The sequence below is a fragment of the Acinonyx jubatus genome, chromosome E3 (assembly GCF_027475565.1).
Source record: "Acinonyx jubatus isolate Ajub_Pintada_27869175 chromosome E3, VMU_Ajub_asm_v1.0, whole genome shotgun sequence".
In the NCBI taxonomy this organism is placed as follows: Eukaryota; Metazoa; Chordata; class Mammalia; order Carnivora; family Felidae; genus Acinonyx; species Acinonyx jubatus.
The window spans coordinates 21,486,159-21,502,892 of NC_069398.1; the positions used below are offsets into that span (position 1 = coordinate 21,486,159).

Genomic DNA, 16,734 nt, shown 5'->3' on the forward strand with positions numbered 1-16,734 from the left:
TGTAATACCCTCTGGTGACATTGAGGCCTTATTAATAACTAAACATCTGTCACAACTGTAATTATACTTCTTAGTGCCAGGATTGTGCGGGTTGTGCATTGTCCTGTTTAAACACGGAAGGGAGGGTGTAAATAATTTAGGCAACCGACGTTGAGTAAATAACCGAGCAGCACCGTGCGGGCAGTAAGTTTCTGTCAACTTCTTGCAGACCGTGTGTCTCCGCTGACGTTCCCTTGATGTGCTCGCAAATCTCCCTGAGAACATCGCCCTGGACCTCCGATGCGGCTGCCCGAGCAACCTGGAGAGGGGAAGCCTGAGAATGAGGAAAAGGGGGGCAGAGGAGCCCCCGGAGGGGGAGAGGAGCCGCCGAGGAGCCAGGCCCCCGACTTCCCCACTTGGCAAGTCTTCTCCCCCCAAACCCCCCGGAGAAAGCGCTTTCTCGAGTGTTTGCTCAGGACTTGATTGTTTTCAGCCCTCAGGTAGGGGGTGGTGCGGGGGCGGGGGCTGGGAGCCTTTGCTGCTGAGCGTCTGAGTGTCCTGTGGGTGGGGGCGAGGACAGGACGCCTGGGAGGGGTCCTGAGAGGATGCGCGTCCCAGCTGGGTACAGAGGTTTTACCGCACATCTTGAGCCTGACAGGTTTCCACGGGCTGTATCTGAGACGTGTGGACAGAGCAAGGGGATGGGTTTGCAAACTGACCCTGTCAGGAGCTGATTAGGTTAGGGGGTGCTTGTTACTAAGGACAGATATCATTTATAGAGTGCGTACCCCGTGGCGGCATGAGAGCAGGAGCTTGGCAAAGATAATCTCGCAGTCTCCCAGTCTCCCTCACGATAACCCCGGAGGATGTGTTATTAACCCCATTTTTACGGGAGAAAAGTAAGATATTCTACAACTTTCTCCAGATGGCCCAGGCAAAGGGAAACCCAGGATTCCTGCCCAAATCTCTCTGAATCCGAAACTTACATTCGTAACCACTGGCCTGCCTGCCTCTCCCCTCTTACAGGTGAGGAGGTCGGTTGAGGGGGAGGGTTTTGTGCTCCCCGAGCCGCAGGGGTTCAGTCCTGCTCTCTTTCTTGCCCTTGGAGACGTTCAAGGCTGTAAAAACTCAAGAGGAATTTCACCTCCGGGAAGTTTTTTGTACAGAGGGAAATTTTGATCTACGTGATCAAGGAGTAGGTCTGCGGTGAGTCATAGAATCGGATATGTTCTGGAATGGTCTCCCTCGGGCTACTGGGAATGGGCCCTCCAGCCATCTCTGCCACCGGTTGCCAGGAGGGACCGAAAGTGTTTATGGTGGGGGCCGTGAGTTTATGGTTTGGGCTGCAGGAGGGAAAAAGGAAGTGGGAACATATCTGGTGACTACAGCTCCTGCTTTTTAGTGATTTCTCCCAGGGGCTGGGGACGAGACTGCAGGTTCAATCCAGAATCTTCTCCAACACAATTTACTGTTCGGGAAATCAAAGCTGGGGGCTGATGAGACCCGTGGCCAAGGGCATGGTGTGCTGAAGGGCAGGCTTGGAGCAAGTCTCTGATCAGGAGGGTTGGCTAGGGTGGGAGGATGGACCTGGGCTGGGCCTCCCCATTCCAGCTCACCGCTTCCAGGAGAGGAGCCCCAAGAGGAAGAATGGTCCTTTCCAAGGGTGAATTTCCTGGTCGGCCTTTCCTCAGCCTAGGATAAGTGATCGAATCCTGGGTGCTTGCCCTGGGAAAGTAGGGGACATGTTGAGGGAGGGAGGTCAGGACTGGGGCAGAGAAACTCTTCTGCATGTCCTGTGGGGGTTGTGGCAAATGGCAAATGTGGAAAGGATAGTCATCTACCCTACTGGCCATGACGATATCGTACAGGAAGCAGCAAAGAAGTCTGATGGAGTCAGAAAGACCATTTTGCTCAACATATTCCCACAATAAAAAATATTTCCTCATTTGCTTCTGTGGCTTTGGGATTTAGGATTTGGGGCCAGAGCTGTGATGGGCATGAATTGGACGGATTAGTTTCGCCCGTCTCCAAGGGCAGCAGTGGCCCAGGTGGAAAGAATCTGCTTCTCCCACACCATCGGCTTCTCCTGGGGGGTTGGCATTAATTCTTTGTGGGCCCCACACCGAGGGTCTCTACGACTCCTGGATTATTCCTATCATGCATTCACATCACCACAAACCAATATTTACTTACTCCTTCCTTGGGGACACACTCACACATTTCTCAAAGATTTCCTTGTGCAGTGGACAGAGCAAGATGGCTAAAAAGAAGGATGAGGTGGGGCCATGGGAGGGGGGTTTGATGGTCTGGGTCTCAACACAAGGGTTGGGCATGGAGGGGACAGGAATGCGGCCCACCGGAAGCATGTCCTCACAACAGTCCCCAGCAACGTTGTCTCGCGGAGCACATTGTGTCCCGGTCCTTTTTTCCTTGGTTGGAAACTCCTTCAGAGGGGACAATGTTAGGGCTAGCCTACAGAGCATCAGAGGCCTCCTCAGCCCCTGAAGTAGGCTGTGTGGTGGCCCACATGATTATGCCTGGTGCGGGCAGAGTAGGCAAAATTACAAAGTAGGGAGGCCTCTCCTCGATGTGTCCCATCTTCCTGCCCCAGGTCATTCTCCCCCTTCCTGGTACCATTTTGGTTGCAAGTAACAGAAGTCAGGTAGAGCTCTCCTAGATGGAAAGGGAAATATATTTGGAAGACTTTAGGCAGGGGTTAGGGACATGGGGGTTGCCTCATGGAATCCAAGGCCTCGGAGGTGGCTGGAATGAGGGCCTAGGGGGACACAGTAAACCCGAGAAAACTACTTCTCTCTGCCTATCTATATCTCCTCAGTTTCTCTGTCCATGTGAAAATTATCCATGTCAGATAGCTGCCAATTTGGCAACTAGCCCCAACTGAGAATCAGCATGGTTTCAATTTCAAATTCCCCGGGAATAGGCTCATTGTTGTCCATTCGAGATCAAATCAACAGGGTCCAGGGGAAGAGAGTCAGAGGGCACGGACACGGTTTCTTCCACTATAAATACACAGATGGGAGAGGAAGGCAATGGCCAGAGAAGTGGGTACCTCATCACCCTACTTCCTTGAGATATTGGATTTCGTAACCCATTCTTGAAGTTGGCTGGCTGTCCATTAAGTGCTAGAAAGGTACTTGCAATTAATGCTCTAAGCTGGAGGGTTTAAAAGAAAGTGGTCCCCAGACGAGAGAATTATCACTGATGGAACAAAAACAGTGAGGTAGATAAAACTGGCTGGGGGCACTCTCTAAGTGCAGGGTGGAGAGAGACCCTATGAAGAGGGCAGGGACTGGAGAAGTAGGGTACCTTTGGTACCTCCAGCCTTCCTCCCAGATCTCCTCCTGAGATTTACAGAAGAACCCTGCAGCAGAATCTATTCCTGTCTTTGCTTAAGTGTGGGTAGGCTTTCTCTTGATGTACCTGAAGGAGATGACCTATCCATGGGGACCTCCTTCACTTCTTTGAGTCAGCATGAAGACCTGACTTGCCTCTAGCCTGCCAGGGTGCTGATTCCTCAGCCTGGAGGTCTGAGGGGATGTTTTTCCCCTTTTATCCAGACTATGGGATCTGGGGTCTTTGGGCCAGTTCTAGAGCTGACCCATGGATTGTCAGTAGGCCCAGATGGCCAGCTGGAAGGAGCCCCCAGGAAACAGAGAGATGCCCAGGTGGCTTCCACAAACTACAGCTAAGTAAACAGCCCTACCGCTTTGGTGCTGCCCCAACCCAATCTGAAGGAAGTTTTTCTAATATGGGGAGAAATGGATGTGGACTCTTGATATATGAACTAAAAATAGTCCATGTTCCAAACAAAGTGTTTTTAGTATTTTGAAATGAAAACGTGTAGACAAAGCAAGGATTCAGAATGCATGACTCATTAAATTGCTGATTCTGAAAGCAATGGAAATTCAAAGGGAATTTTTCTCTCCCTATGTCTCCCTCCCACCCCTGTTCTGAATAGCTTATAAAAAGAGTCTCTACATAAACAAGACCCATAAACTCCTCCATGATTTAAGGTCCTGCATAGGAAAGGCAGAAGGAACTCAACCTTTATTGCCTGCTTACTAAGCTGGCCTCCCTAGCTGGGCTGGAATCAACCAGAATCTGCCCTCCCCCAGTCTGCCCATCCTCATTTCTCTTCTTCATCCTCTCCACCCTGTCCCAAGGTGTCCAGGAATTTCATGGCCCCACTATGGCCACTGTTCCTCCCTCCCCTGGGTTCCAGGCTCTGCCGGACCTCAACAGCACTCAACTCATCAGCCCTAACAAGGGTGCCTCATCAATGAGCAGTAGCCATGGGGGCATCTTAGGGGAGAGTGCACACATACACTACCGTAGTGGGATTCAGCGGTGGGAACCTCCATCAACTCACTAGATGGTCTTGGGCTCATTGTTGGGTTAGGAAGGGTTGGGCCTCATCAGTGATATTCAGCTTTTTTGCTCACAAAAACCTTTCTAAAATGTCTTATGGGGAATGTTAGTACTTAAAACAGAGAAGAGGACCCATTCTTGTTGGAGCAAGGTGTGTGTGTGTGTGTGTGTGTGTGTGTGTGCACATACACACACACACACACACTTGGGAGAATGGGGAGGTCCTCCAGGACCCCTGAGAGGAACAGTGCCATGTTTCACCCGAACAGGCTATTGGGAGACCTTCATATCACAAACCCTTAAGAGCTGTGTAAAAATCTCGCCTCCAGTCTCTCCTAGTTACCATCATCTGCTTTCCTTCTGATCATCACCACACTTCTTGAATACATTAGCGGCTTGTTAAGTCTTGTATCCGTCCTGAGGAAAGTAAAACAACCTGTGGATGGCCAGCCAAAATTTTCACCTCCTATTTCCTCAACTTCAACTCCAGTGACTTTCTTCCCTCTCCATCTTCACTCCTGTGGCCTGAGCCATCATCTTATCACCTTCCAGAACACTTCACCTCTGAGAGCTCACGCGGAGCGCTCCTCTCTTTGACAACCCACTCTACAGATGTTTACCATTGCTGTTCCCACTTCCGGATGTGGAAACACTGTGAAAGAAAATCCCTTATGGATACGGGGCATGGGTAGGCAACCTCACACACTCACAACCTTCAACCCCAGTGGGTCCTCCGTGTGGCCTAGATTCTTCTAGTGGTCAGGTCCCCTCACATTCTTCATCATGACTGTTTCAACCCCTGTTCACTCTCCTAAAAACCATGTCACTTCCTCCTTCACAAATACAACAAAGGCCCCAAGAAACAACGTCCTCAACTTTCTACCCATCCTCCTGTCACCTTTTCTGCATTCCGGCTCATTTTTTCTCCTCCCTTCCCATTATGGTGAAAGAGGGGGGTCCCTCTACCTGTCCAAGGACCACCTGCCACATGTGTGTGGGCATTCATTTCCGGCGCCCTCTCTCACCTTCTTCCATCGATTTTGTCTCCTTTATTATTCTTCAATCTCTTTCTTCTTCCCCCAATCATAAATATTCGCTCTCATGTCACTTCTCTTTTTAAAAAAAGCTGATATGTTATCATTTTGTTCAGACTTCTTGAAAACATTTCCTACTCTTGTTCTAATGCTCTACCTTTCTTTTACTTCTCACCCCTCCCTCACTGTGATCTGGCCTCTGTCCCTGTCAGTCCACTGGTCATATGCTGGCTGGAAGAAAGGAGAGTGTTAGGTAGAAGGGGCAATGCCAAGATATGAGCCAGTTCAAAATTTAGCCCATCAAAATCTATTGGGTGAGTTTACAAACGCTATGGTTGGTGGGCTGTGCCTACTAAATCAGGAACTTTCCAAAAAGAACCCATAAATCTGCTGACCCCAATTCCCTTCTCTCTGGGATGTTCACTGGTAGCCTTGCCAGGTCCCCAGAAGCCCCCGTTGGGGTGGGGAGGGGAGGTTTCTGCTGCCACATCGCCACAGCAGCAATCATGCTTTTCTCTCCCTTGTTGTACTGGCCACTTCTTTTCCCTTCCCTTCCCTCCAGTCCCAGCCGCCCAGTTGGGATTTCAGATGATCTTAGCTAAGAGACTCAGAATGACTCTCATTCTTCAGGAGATTGTCCGACCCTACCTTGGGAGTCCTCTTTTATCCGGGGTTTACTTGCTTCTGTTTACTTGTGATGATTCTTCTAGCGCAGCACGTTACAAATTGAGGAGCCTCTGAACATCAGTGTAAATAAATATTCCTCTAAAAGTGCTTCACGGTCAGCAAAATTCAGATGATCATCCATGATCTATCTACCTCTTGGAGAATATCCATGCCTATGAAAATCTCAGAGATGCTCTACAGCAAAGCAAGCGGTTTATCTTTGTTTAATTCAGCTTTTCCAAACACAGTTCGAGCCTGGAACACTGGGCGTGTGTGTTGTGTTTGTGTAAGAGCCTAGAAATCACATACTAAATGTTGATTTCCTCTCCTTAGGACATGCCTGGTTCTCAGATCAATGCAAATGATAAGTAACTGATACACCCTAGGCCCAGTGAATGCTCACACCAATATGCATTCAAACACCCTAAATTGGTGTGCCAGGCTCTGTGCTGAGTGCTGGGGATAAGGTGAATAATCTTTTCCCCGTGTGGTTTTTAAGCTCATGGAAGAGATGGATTAATACCATAGAGCTTATGTGTTAGATAAATTCATGCACAGGGCGTGCCTAAGAGCATGTCACACACACACACACACACACACACACACACACACACGTAGTGGTACAGCTCCAGGGTACAACATTCACTTCCAAAACAAGTACCCGACGTGAATGGCACCCCCCTGCAGCTGTATAATGTAGATAGAATAAATAAACACTTATCCATCCAAATATGCACAATTTGTTGTTATTAGTAGTCACATCGCCCCGCAAGTGTTTTTTTCACTTAACAATTTATTACCAACATGGTTTTCTATTGTACTGTGATTTATTTAACTTAGTGCCCTGTTGATGGCTGTTGAGGCTGCTCTATTTTTGCTCCCACCAGCAGTGCTGCAATGAGCATCTTTGTATATTTATCCTTATGAACTAGTGCAAGTATATCTAAATATAAATTTTCTAGAAGTGAAATTTCTGGGTCAGAAAGTATACGTGCTTTTTCTTTCGCTGGATTTGCCAAATCGCTCTCTAGAATTATTGTACCAATTTGCCTAATGGAAGGGCCTCCGAGGACAGGGGACACTGGAATGGAGGGGATGGTGACAACAGAGGAGAAGGGCTTGAAGGTGATAATTAGTGGACTAGCGTCCCTTAGGAAGTGAGAGAGCAAGGGGTCAAGAGCGCAGTCTTCATGAAGCAAAAAAATTCTAGATGCACCGAGTGTCCATTCTGGACTGCTCAGAAAATATAACAAATGATCGTAGCTAAGAAGTTTTGATCCGTCTTTCACCCGCCCGGAGATTCCAAAATCCTCCTTTCACCAAGGATCCATTTGTTTTCTGTGTGGTTCTTCTAATAAAACATGCCACAAATCGATGATCAACATTGATATTAATAAGCATCCTCTAAAGGCACTCCATGCTCAATAAGCCAATTAGCCCCTAGGAATTTGATTTCTTGGGAAGGGCTTTGGGCATAAGGAGTGTGTTTGCCTGTCTTTCTGGTCCTTGTACAGGGGATGTAGCAACGGGCCAGAACGTATCGACATCATAGGATAAACACGGCACACGTTCATGCCAACGTCCATTTCACCTCTTGGCCAGTGATCTTAGATGGATTAATATTCAAACAAAAGCTGGTATGTTATGGTGTGGAATGCTAGGGTTTACAAAGATTTTTTTTTTTAGTTTTTTTTTTAATGTTTATTTATTTTGAGGGAGAGAGAGAGAGAGAAAGAACAAGTGGGGGAGGGGCAGAGAGAGAGGGAGACACAGAATCCGAAGCAGGCTCCGGGCTCCAAGCTGTCAGCACAGAGCCCGACACAGGGCTCGAACCCACAAACAGTGAGATCATGACCTGAGCTGAAGTCGGACACTCAACTGACTGAGCCACCCAGGCACCTCTGGAATGCTAGTTTTTAAGATAAAAATGGCCAAAGAGGTTTCTTGCCTGCAGGGGGCTGTGTTTTGGGCTATGACCCCATAATTCTCAGAAGCCCTTTTGGGAAAAAATTTAGAATTGTTGGGCGAGACCAAACACATCCAGCACACCCCTGGTGTTTGAATCAAATTTTAATTTGAGCATTTTGCTCCTGTTGAGAAAGTGGGACAGAGAAGGGGAGGGACAGCGGAATGCGTGCCTTAATATTCTTGCTGCTAGCAGAAGGCTCTATAAAGCAGCACTTTGCCTCAGGATCAAGTTCGTCTTGCCCATCACAGAGTTCAAAGGGAACTGAGAGACACAGTGCCCCTCAGGCCTGTCCCATTAGGTGCTCCTCCTCCAGTCTCTCCTACTGGAGCCAAGTCCAGTGGCCCACATGTGGCCACTGTAGGAGCCTGTTCCTTCCGGATCTCTTATTTCTCCTTAGTCTGGCTACTATTGCTTTGTAATAAATCACCCCAAACTCGGGGGCGGGTGTCACAAACCAACAAACATCTGAGGCTCATGGAGTCTATGGGTCAGAAATCCAGTAGGGATGGCTCATTCCTGCCCTGTGATGTCTGGTGCTTCCATTGGGAAGACTCCGGTGGCTGGGGCTGGAATCCACTTGGTCACTCTTCACATGTTTGGTGCCTGGGCTGGGAAGGCTGAAGGACCGGCTCAGTTGGGAGCGTGTGACTTCTCCATGTGACTTGTGCTTCTCATAGCATGGCCTCTGGGTCTGAAGACAAGCAAGTAGGGACAAGCCTTCTGGGAGGACCAGCTAGGACCTGGTTGGCCGTTTTACGACACTGCCTTGTAAAAATCACTTCCGGCACGTTTAGTGGTCAAAGCAGTTCAAATCCTCCTAGATTCAGGAAGCGGAGACAGAGACCTCACTTATCGGTGGGAGGAGGTTCAAAGAACTTGGGGGCCATATTGGAAAGCTACCACGGTGTTCCTTCACGGGTCCTGGATCCGCCAGCTCCCAGTGCTGTGTCTCTGCTTCCAGGGGACACGGACAGAACTAGACGCTGGGGGCGTAGTAAAGATAAGGGCATTCCCAGTGATCCAAGAAGCCGGTGGATAATTCTGAACATCGTGGTAGAAAAGCGTTGGTCTCTAAGTTATCCCGACCTGTGGGTGCCATAGGGGCAGAAGCAGCAACCAAGCCAGGTTTTCAGGAAAAGTGATAACAAGCACATTCCATGGAGGGCCCCCCACATATCACTATGCAAGTGGTGCCCTCCACAACCAGAGGGGGCCCTTAGAGCGTGTAATTAATTGGCCCGTGTTCACACAGACTTTTGATGAAACATACTTAAGGGAAAGCAATAAATAGTTCCTCTGCGCTGCTGTTACTCAAATGTCTGCCTCACTCCCTTTCCGGGGTTATCTCCTTATGTGGGGGGAAACAGGCGGGCTTCAGGTCTGTTCCCGAGTCAATCCTCCTGATTCTTGTTACCTGCTCCCATCTACTGGCTGAGCACTATCTCAACCCGGGCAGCTTCACTTGGGGTTCACACCTGGGACTCTTGGGACAACGAGAGGAGTCGCCAGCCTCTGGGGCCCGGGTGCTGATGCAGGAGCACGATTTCCCTTGCCGTAGCCTCTCTCAAATCCCTGCAACCCCACCAAACACACAGCAGATGGATATCAATCACAGGTTTTACCCAAAGCTTGGGAATAACTGGGGAATTTCAAGTGGGGGGGGTGATTGCAATATACAAATAAATCTTGTTAGAGTCCCCCCAACATATTTTTAAAGGGGTATTTTTATGCGCGGATCCCTTTGGCAGTCCGATGAAGCCTGTGAATTATGTTTTTAAATGCATGAAATAGAATAATTGAGGCAACAACAAAGGAAATCAATTACATTTAAGTACAGTCTCAAAATATTAAACAAAATAAGTGTGTGATATAATCATACATATGCTTCTTTGTTGATGCCTTAAATAATAAGATTGATGCCTTAAATAATAAGCTATCATAATTTTGAAATGTCGTGGTGGTGGGTGTAAACAACATTATAATGGTTACAGCTGTAACCTTGTAGGAAAATGAGTGACAAAGTCACAGTAGCTGCTAATTCCAGGGCACCTCGTGGCTTGTGTTTACAGCTGGAGAAAATGCTAGATTCCATTTCGAGGTTGATGAAAATAAAGATACATTCTTTCCCATCCAAATTCACAGAAGCCCCCTTGAATTCTATCCCCAGGCCCCTGCCCCCTGCGGGATGAAAGGCCCCCAGGACCCCTGTCTGGTGCATTTCTTAGCCGTGTTGCCTGGCCTCAGGGGCGGCCCTGCTGTCTCATTTCTCAGAGCGAGTGCTTCCTTCTTCAGCCCTTCCCAGGGCAAATCTCCGTCTCTCTTTAGGAAACCCAACCTCTAACCCTCTGACTTCCTCTCCCATGGGGACAAGCCACAGAAGCTCAGTGATACACCCTGGCAGTGGGTAATAGGAATAATATTTTGGCCAATAGCACACTGGTGCATGCTAACATCAAGGCTGAGCGTGGGTCAAGAGACTTCTTACCCCGGGGCTGGACGACAGGTATTTGACTTTGTAGGAAGACACTAGGCTTCAGAGCCGAGCTCCATGGACAGGGAAAATCTGTACAATCAAAGGCTACAGGAGAGCCTCAGACTTTTGAGTTCTTCTCCCAGGGCAAAGAAGACACCCCTGACCAGCTGTCAGCTTTAACCGTGGGGCTGCAGCAAGGAAGGAGCACAGGACACAGGAGATGTAAAGGAAACTTCTCTCAGTTTTCTGGTCATGGGTTGGAGGGAGGAGAAGGACAAATGATAAGGGGTAGGAGAATTAAGAAGGCTATACTGCTTCTCTCTCCCTCTCAGCACCGGGGAACTGAGGCTCCTGCCTTACCCCTCCATGGGGACTCCGGGAGCCCACCAGATAAGGCACCTGCCCTACGATGCTCCTTTGGTCTAGTTAAGTGTGTGGAGAAGGCAACAAGGTGAGAGCCTGAACCTCACTCCGTCCTGGGGCACAGACACTAAGTGACGAACTAGTGAGTCTGCCACAGGGACGCCAAGGTGTCCCCAGAACAGAGGACGTGTGCAGAACCCTGGGCCACACCTGGATGGCTGGCCATGCAGAGACTCAGGGACATGCAGCCACACGGAGCTGAGAGGCGGCCAAATAGCAAGGGCAGATCCCAGGACTCCTGAGAGAGCTGCACAAACTAGGAAAAGCCCTATTTGCCAGTTCTGAGTTTCAGGTTTGGAGGCCAGTAGGATGCCCGTGACCATGGACCAAGAAACACATCACTTGGGGAGACAACAGGAGGGGCTAAACATTTCTAAGACTAAACTTTATTATTTTTTTTTTGCAACACTTTTAGATTTACAGAAAAATTGAGAAGGTAATACAGAGTTCCCATTATCCCCAACGCTCACGTTTTTCTATTATCGTTTCACATGAGGATGATGCATATGTTACATGTAATGAATCCATATTGACGCACAATTATAACCAAGGTCCATACTTTATCCAGATTTCCTTACGGTTTATCCAATATCCTTTTTCTGTTCCAAGAGCTCATGCAGGGTGTGATGTTACATTTAGCTATCATGTCTCCTTAGGCTCCTGTTGGTTGTTACAGTTTCTCAGGCTTTTCTTGTTTTTGATGACGTTGACAGCTTTGAGGAGTATTGGTCAGGTAGGTTGAGCGTCCGTACGCTGGGATTTGTCTGATGTTTTTTTCCTATGGTTAGGCTGGGGTTATGGGTTGTGGGGGGAAGATCACAGAGAGAAAGTGCCATTTTTATCACGTCCTAGCAAAGGTACATACAACACGCACGACTTATCACTGTCGATGTCGATCTGGATCACCTGGCTGAGGTGTTTGTCAGGATTCTCCACGGTAAAGCTCCTAAATTTTCTACACTTCCCACACCGTACTCTTAAAAAAATCTTTATCATTGAGTAGAGTTGGCATACGATGTTGTTATTAATGTCAAGTATCCAACGTAGTGGTTTGACGATTCTATATATCGCACAGTGTTCACCACCATTAAGTATGGTTACCATCTCTCACTGTGTAACACTATTACAATATTATTAACTGTATTCTCTATGCCGTAACTTTCATCCCCACAACTTGTTTCTTTGACAACCGGAAGTTTGGACCCCCTCAGTCCTCTTCACCTAGTTTGCCCATCCTCTTGCCATCTCCCCTCTGGCAACCACCACTTTCTTCTCTGTGTTTGAGTCTGTTTCTGGCTTCTGTGTGTTTGTTCTTTTGCTTTGTTTTTTAGATTCCACATATGAGTGAAATCATGTGGTATTGTCTTTCTCTGTCTGACTTATTCCACTTAGCCTAATACCCTTTGGGTCCATCCATGTTGTCACAAAGGGCAAGAACTCATTCTTTTTGATGCCTGAGTGATATTCCACCATGTCTATAAGAGAGTGTGTGTGTGTGTGTGTACGTGCGTGTGTATACCACGTCTGTATCCGTTCATCTACTGATGGACACTTAGGTTGCTTCCCCATCTTGCCTCTTTAAATAATGCTGCAATAAACATAAGGGTGCATATGTCTTTCTGAATTCATGTTTCCATTTTCTTTGGGTAAATACCCAGTAGTGGAATTACTGGGTTGCATACTGTATTCTTTGCAAGAAAGTTACCATGCACAGACTACACATAAGAAGTGAGGAGTTATGTTCCATCTACATTTCTGAGGGCAGAATATCTACGTAAGTTATCTGGAATCCTGTAACAAGAGATTCTGTCTTTATTCAATCATGTGTTTCCATACATATGGACTCAGGGATATTTACTTCACAATTCGGGTAATAATTCAATACAACTTTATTTGTTTTGCTGCTCAAATGGTTGCAGCTTTGGCCAGTGGGAGCTCTTGGCTCCTGTGTTTTGAGTACTTCCTTACTTTCTGGCCCTACAAGGTGCTCCGGGCTCATCCTGGTTTTTTCCTGCCCCAGAGCATTGACCTGGTTTCTTCTATTAGAGAATGGCATTAGAAACCAGTATCTGAGCCCTAGGTGTGCTGTTTGCTCTTGAGGCATTGTCGCTTCTAGGCCCTTTCCGTCAACAGAGCAAGGAATATGTGTGTGTGCATGAACCTATGTATAAGCACATGTATCTATATGTGTTTCTATATGTAACCATGTGAGTCCATATTAAGCTAAAGGGGAGTTCTGAAGTCTTCAAGTCTAATCCATTATCACATAGATCATTCTAGCTGCTTCCTCTTACTTACCCGTCAATTCCCCTCCATCGGTGAGAAAGCCAGCTCCTACCACCCACCATCCATTTACTTAATTGTTTAATTGCAACACACATTCATGGTCGTGTCAGAGGTGCTAACACATATACCTGTGGGAAGCAACTTTATAAATGACAATGCTCTGCGTGCAATTCCTTTGCCCTTCGTTTTACAGACTCCACTCATTTCCAAAGTTACTTACGTCAGCACACACCCCCAATCCCTTCAGAGAAGCTGTTTCATACATTTGAATACAGATTGATTTGTCACATTCTGCATTCCATCCCGAGATGCTGCCGACCTCCTAAATGATTTTTTTAAAATTCGCATACATTAAGGTTTACTCTTCGGACTGAAGTTCCGTGGGTTTTGACAAATGCATGCTGTCACATATCCCCAAATACAGTACCGCGAGGAATAGTTTTGCCGCCCTAAAAAACACCTTGCGCTTCACCTGGTCAACCTTCCTAATTTGCCCCTGAACCCGGGGCAACCACCAATCTTTTCATGTCTCCCTAGTTTTACCTTTTTTTTCTAGAATGTTATTCCATTGGAACCCTATAGTATACAGCCTTTTCAGACTGGCTCCTTTCATGTATATATGTCCATTTCAGATCCATTTCTGTTTTGGTGTGGCTCATTCCTTCCTCTTGCTGGCTGAATAATATTCCACTTTATAAATGTACTACAGTTTATCTATTCACCCGTTGAAGGACATCTTGGTTGCATTCAGTTTCTGGTGACTATGCATAAAGTTGCTATAAGTCTCTCTCTCTCTCTCTCTCTCTCTCTATATATATATATATATATGTGTGTGTGTGTGTGTGTGTGTGTGTGTGTGTGTGTACCAAAGAGCATGATTGCTGGAGAGCATGATAAGACTACGTTAAGTTTTGTGAGAAACTCCCAAACTATCTTCCAAAGTGGCTGCGTACTATTTTTACACTCCCACCAGCAAGGAAGAAGGTTCTTCTTGCTGCACACCTTCACTAGCAGTTGATATTCTTATTTTTTTGTTTTTGGATTTCAGCCATTCTAATCGGGGTGTAGCAGGGTCTCATCATTGTTTTTTTTTTTTTGATGACCTATGATGTGCAGTATCTTTTCATGCGTTTCTCTGCCATCTGTGGCTCTTCTTCAGTGAGCTGTCTGTTCAAATCTTTCCTCTGCTTTTTTCCGTGGGGGTGTTTGTTTTCTCATTGTTTAATTTTAAGATTTCTTTGTATATGTTGGCTATAAGCCCTTTGCCGGATATGTACTTTTTTCCAAATATTTTCTCCCGAGGTGGGTTTGTCTTTTCATTCTCCTGGTGATCCCTTTAGCAGAGCATGATATTTGAATCTTAATGAAGTCCAACTTAATCATTTGTTTCTTTCCTGGATCGTGCCTTTGGTGTTTGATCTAAATGTCCCTTACTAGCCATGAGGTCGCCTAGATTTCTCCTATATTTTGTTCTAGAAATTGTATAGTTTGTGTTGGACGCCCAGGTCTATAGTCTATTTTAAACCGGTTTTTGTAAACCTGGGTCTAGGTTTTCACATACAGGTGTCCAATCGTGCCAGAACCATGTGTTAAAGTCAACATAGGCTTATGTTCTCTCTGTGGTCTTCTGGTCTCCGAGGAGCAGTTCTCGGAGACAGCACATTTGCAAGCCCTCACCTCCCCATGCCAATTTCCAGTAATTTCCAGAGGTAGCTCAGCGTAAGTCCATACAAAAGAAGAAAATCATTTTATTAAAAGGCGACGTAACTGCAAGATGTTCCTTGCTCTTAATGGACAAAGCATTTTTCCTCCTTCTTTCGCTAAGTCATGCTCAGGGATGCAGTTGTATATAAGAAATGGGTATTGTTGTGACGATAATAGGACAACAGAGCCAACTGCTTACTTTCACTGTGGCTTGGAAATGAGCTGCGAAATCATCACTTTTCCCCTTGACTGGGCGGGAGCCAGTTTTTGGAAAGGGCCTTTCTCTTCCTCAGTAGACAGACTCGCCCCCAAGCTGTCCCAGAACGACCCCTGGCAGGTGAGACTAAAGCCATGTGCTTGCAGTTACCCAAGGACCTCTTGTGGCAGCTGCTGCAGACATAAGTGAAGACAGTATCGCGTAGGTCCTGCTCTCCAGGGCTCACATTCTAACCGAAAATAGACTGGAGTTACAAATGAAGTTGTGACAACGGTCACCAATAGCATTTGTCTGACTGCCTGCCACTCGCTCTTTGGGAATGTAAACTTCCCAGAGCCTCCTAGCTACGCCTCACATGTCTGCGTGCATGATTTGACTCTTGACTGACAGTCGCCATGTGTCTCCTTTTGTCCATCATATTTTAGCATCAAGGTGATGCCTCCTCTCCTGTGAGTCTCTGCTGCCTGACAGGAGGGTTTCTAATGCTGATCCTCGTGGATGTGGCCAGTGCTGGGACACAGCTGGGCAGTGCCCACGGCCCCCCGTCAGCTGAAGGGCTGATCACTGACACGTACTGTTTTGAGTCTTTCCAGGAGGGCTTGGGTTTTTTCGGTTTCGTGTTGCGTTTGGCCTGTACATCCCCGTGAATCCCCTCCCGCCATCATCCTCGAATTCCAACAAATTTTCCAGCACACATTTTATGTGTCAGTCTCATGAATTTTGCCAGGACAGTGTGATCCACTTTGGTCTTTATACTTATTCTTTAGTCAGTTGAGAAAAAAAAAATCCTTTTTATTATGATTGTTATTATTGCTACCTCTTTTCTATAGCTTGGGTTTATTCCTAGGGAGCCCATGTATTTCTAATGTTGCATCTCTATTTCTTCGCCCTACACACCTGGGACATTTTCTTTCTAAAACGTTTAATCTTCATCCTTTCCTTCTGCGTGCGGGATCTTTTTGTTTTTCTCCCATGTCAAAGCTTTGATTTACTCTTCAGGGAAACATCTACTCTTCATTGCCTCTGATGCACATTGTTTTTCTGTTACCAGATATTTCTTTCCTTTCCCCACTTGTGTCCCTGCCCTCCCTTTGGTTTGTCTTCCCCCTGTCCCAGGCTCACATAGCTCATGCTTTCCTTACCCTTTATCATGGCCCCAAGGATATGGTTTCTAAAATTTATTTCCGTTTCCTAACATGCATCTTTAAGAATAGGCTCTTTTCTTGAGCCTTCTGGGCAATATATCCCTTCCTACACGTTATGATGTTGTCTGATAGGCTCCGCGTTTGGCTTCTTCATTCTTACTGCAGCTTGGCACTTACCCATTTGTGGAATTTAACTGGTATCCATTTGGTCAGGGGCTCTGGGCTCTGTGTGGGATGTTCTATTTTTCTGATGGCTGGATTTCCTGACTCTGCTAAAGAATTTACAGAATTAACAAAAACAATGCCCACTGCTTCCAACTCTTGATCTACAATGTTTTTCATATATTGTATTTCAATAACAAATATCCTATTTACAATGCTTTAAATATTAAATATCTCAATATTTAGATATTACAATGTAATATTTCTATTTTATTTAAATATTACAA

The 16,734-nt window shown here is 46.6% G+C and overlaps 1 protein-coding gene across 3 annotated transcripts in view; it reads left to right on the plus strand.

Moving 5' to 3' along the window:
* Nucleotides 1-16,734, plus strand: part of CALN1 (calneuron 1) — a 520,543-nt gene that overhangs the window by 40,906 nt on the left and 462,903 nt on the right. For 2 of the 3 annotated variants that reach the window (XM_053212930.1, XM_053212929.1), the window contains exon 2: nucleotides 209-402. In XM_053212930.1, the coding sequence (XP_053068905.1) occupies nucleotides 280-402 (123 nt within the window). In that variant the 5' untranslated portion in view covers nucleotides 209-279. Of the gene's footprint in view, nucleotides 1-208; nucleotides 480-16,734 lie in introns of those variants that run through there. The other variant, XM_053212931.1, reaches the window with a different exon arrangement.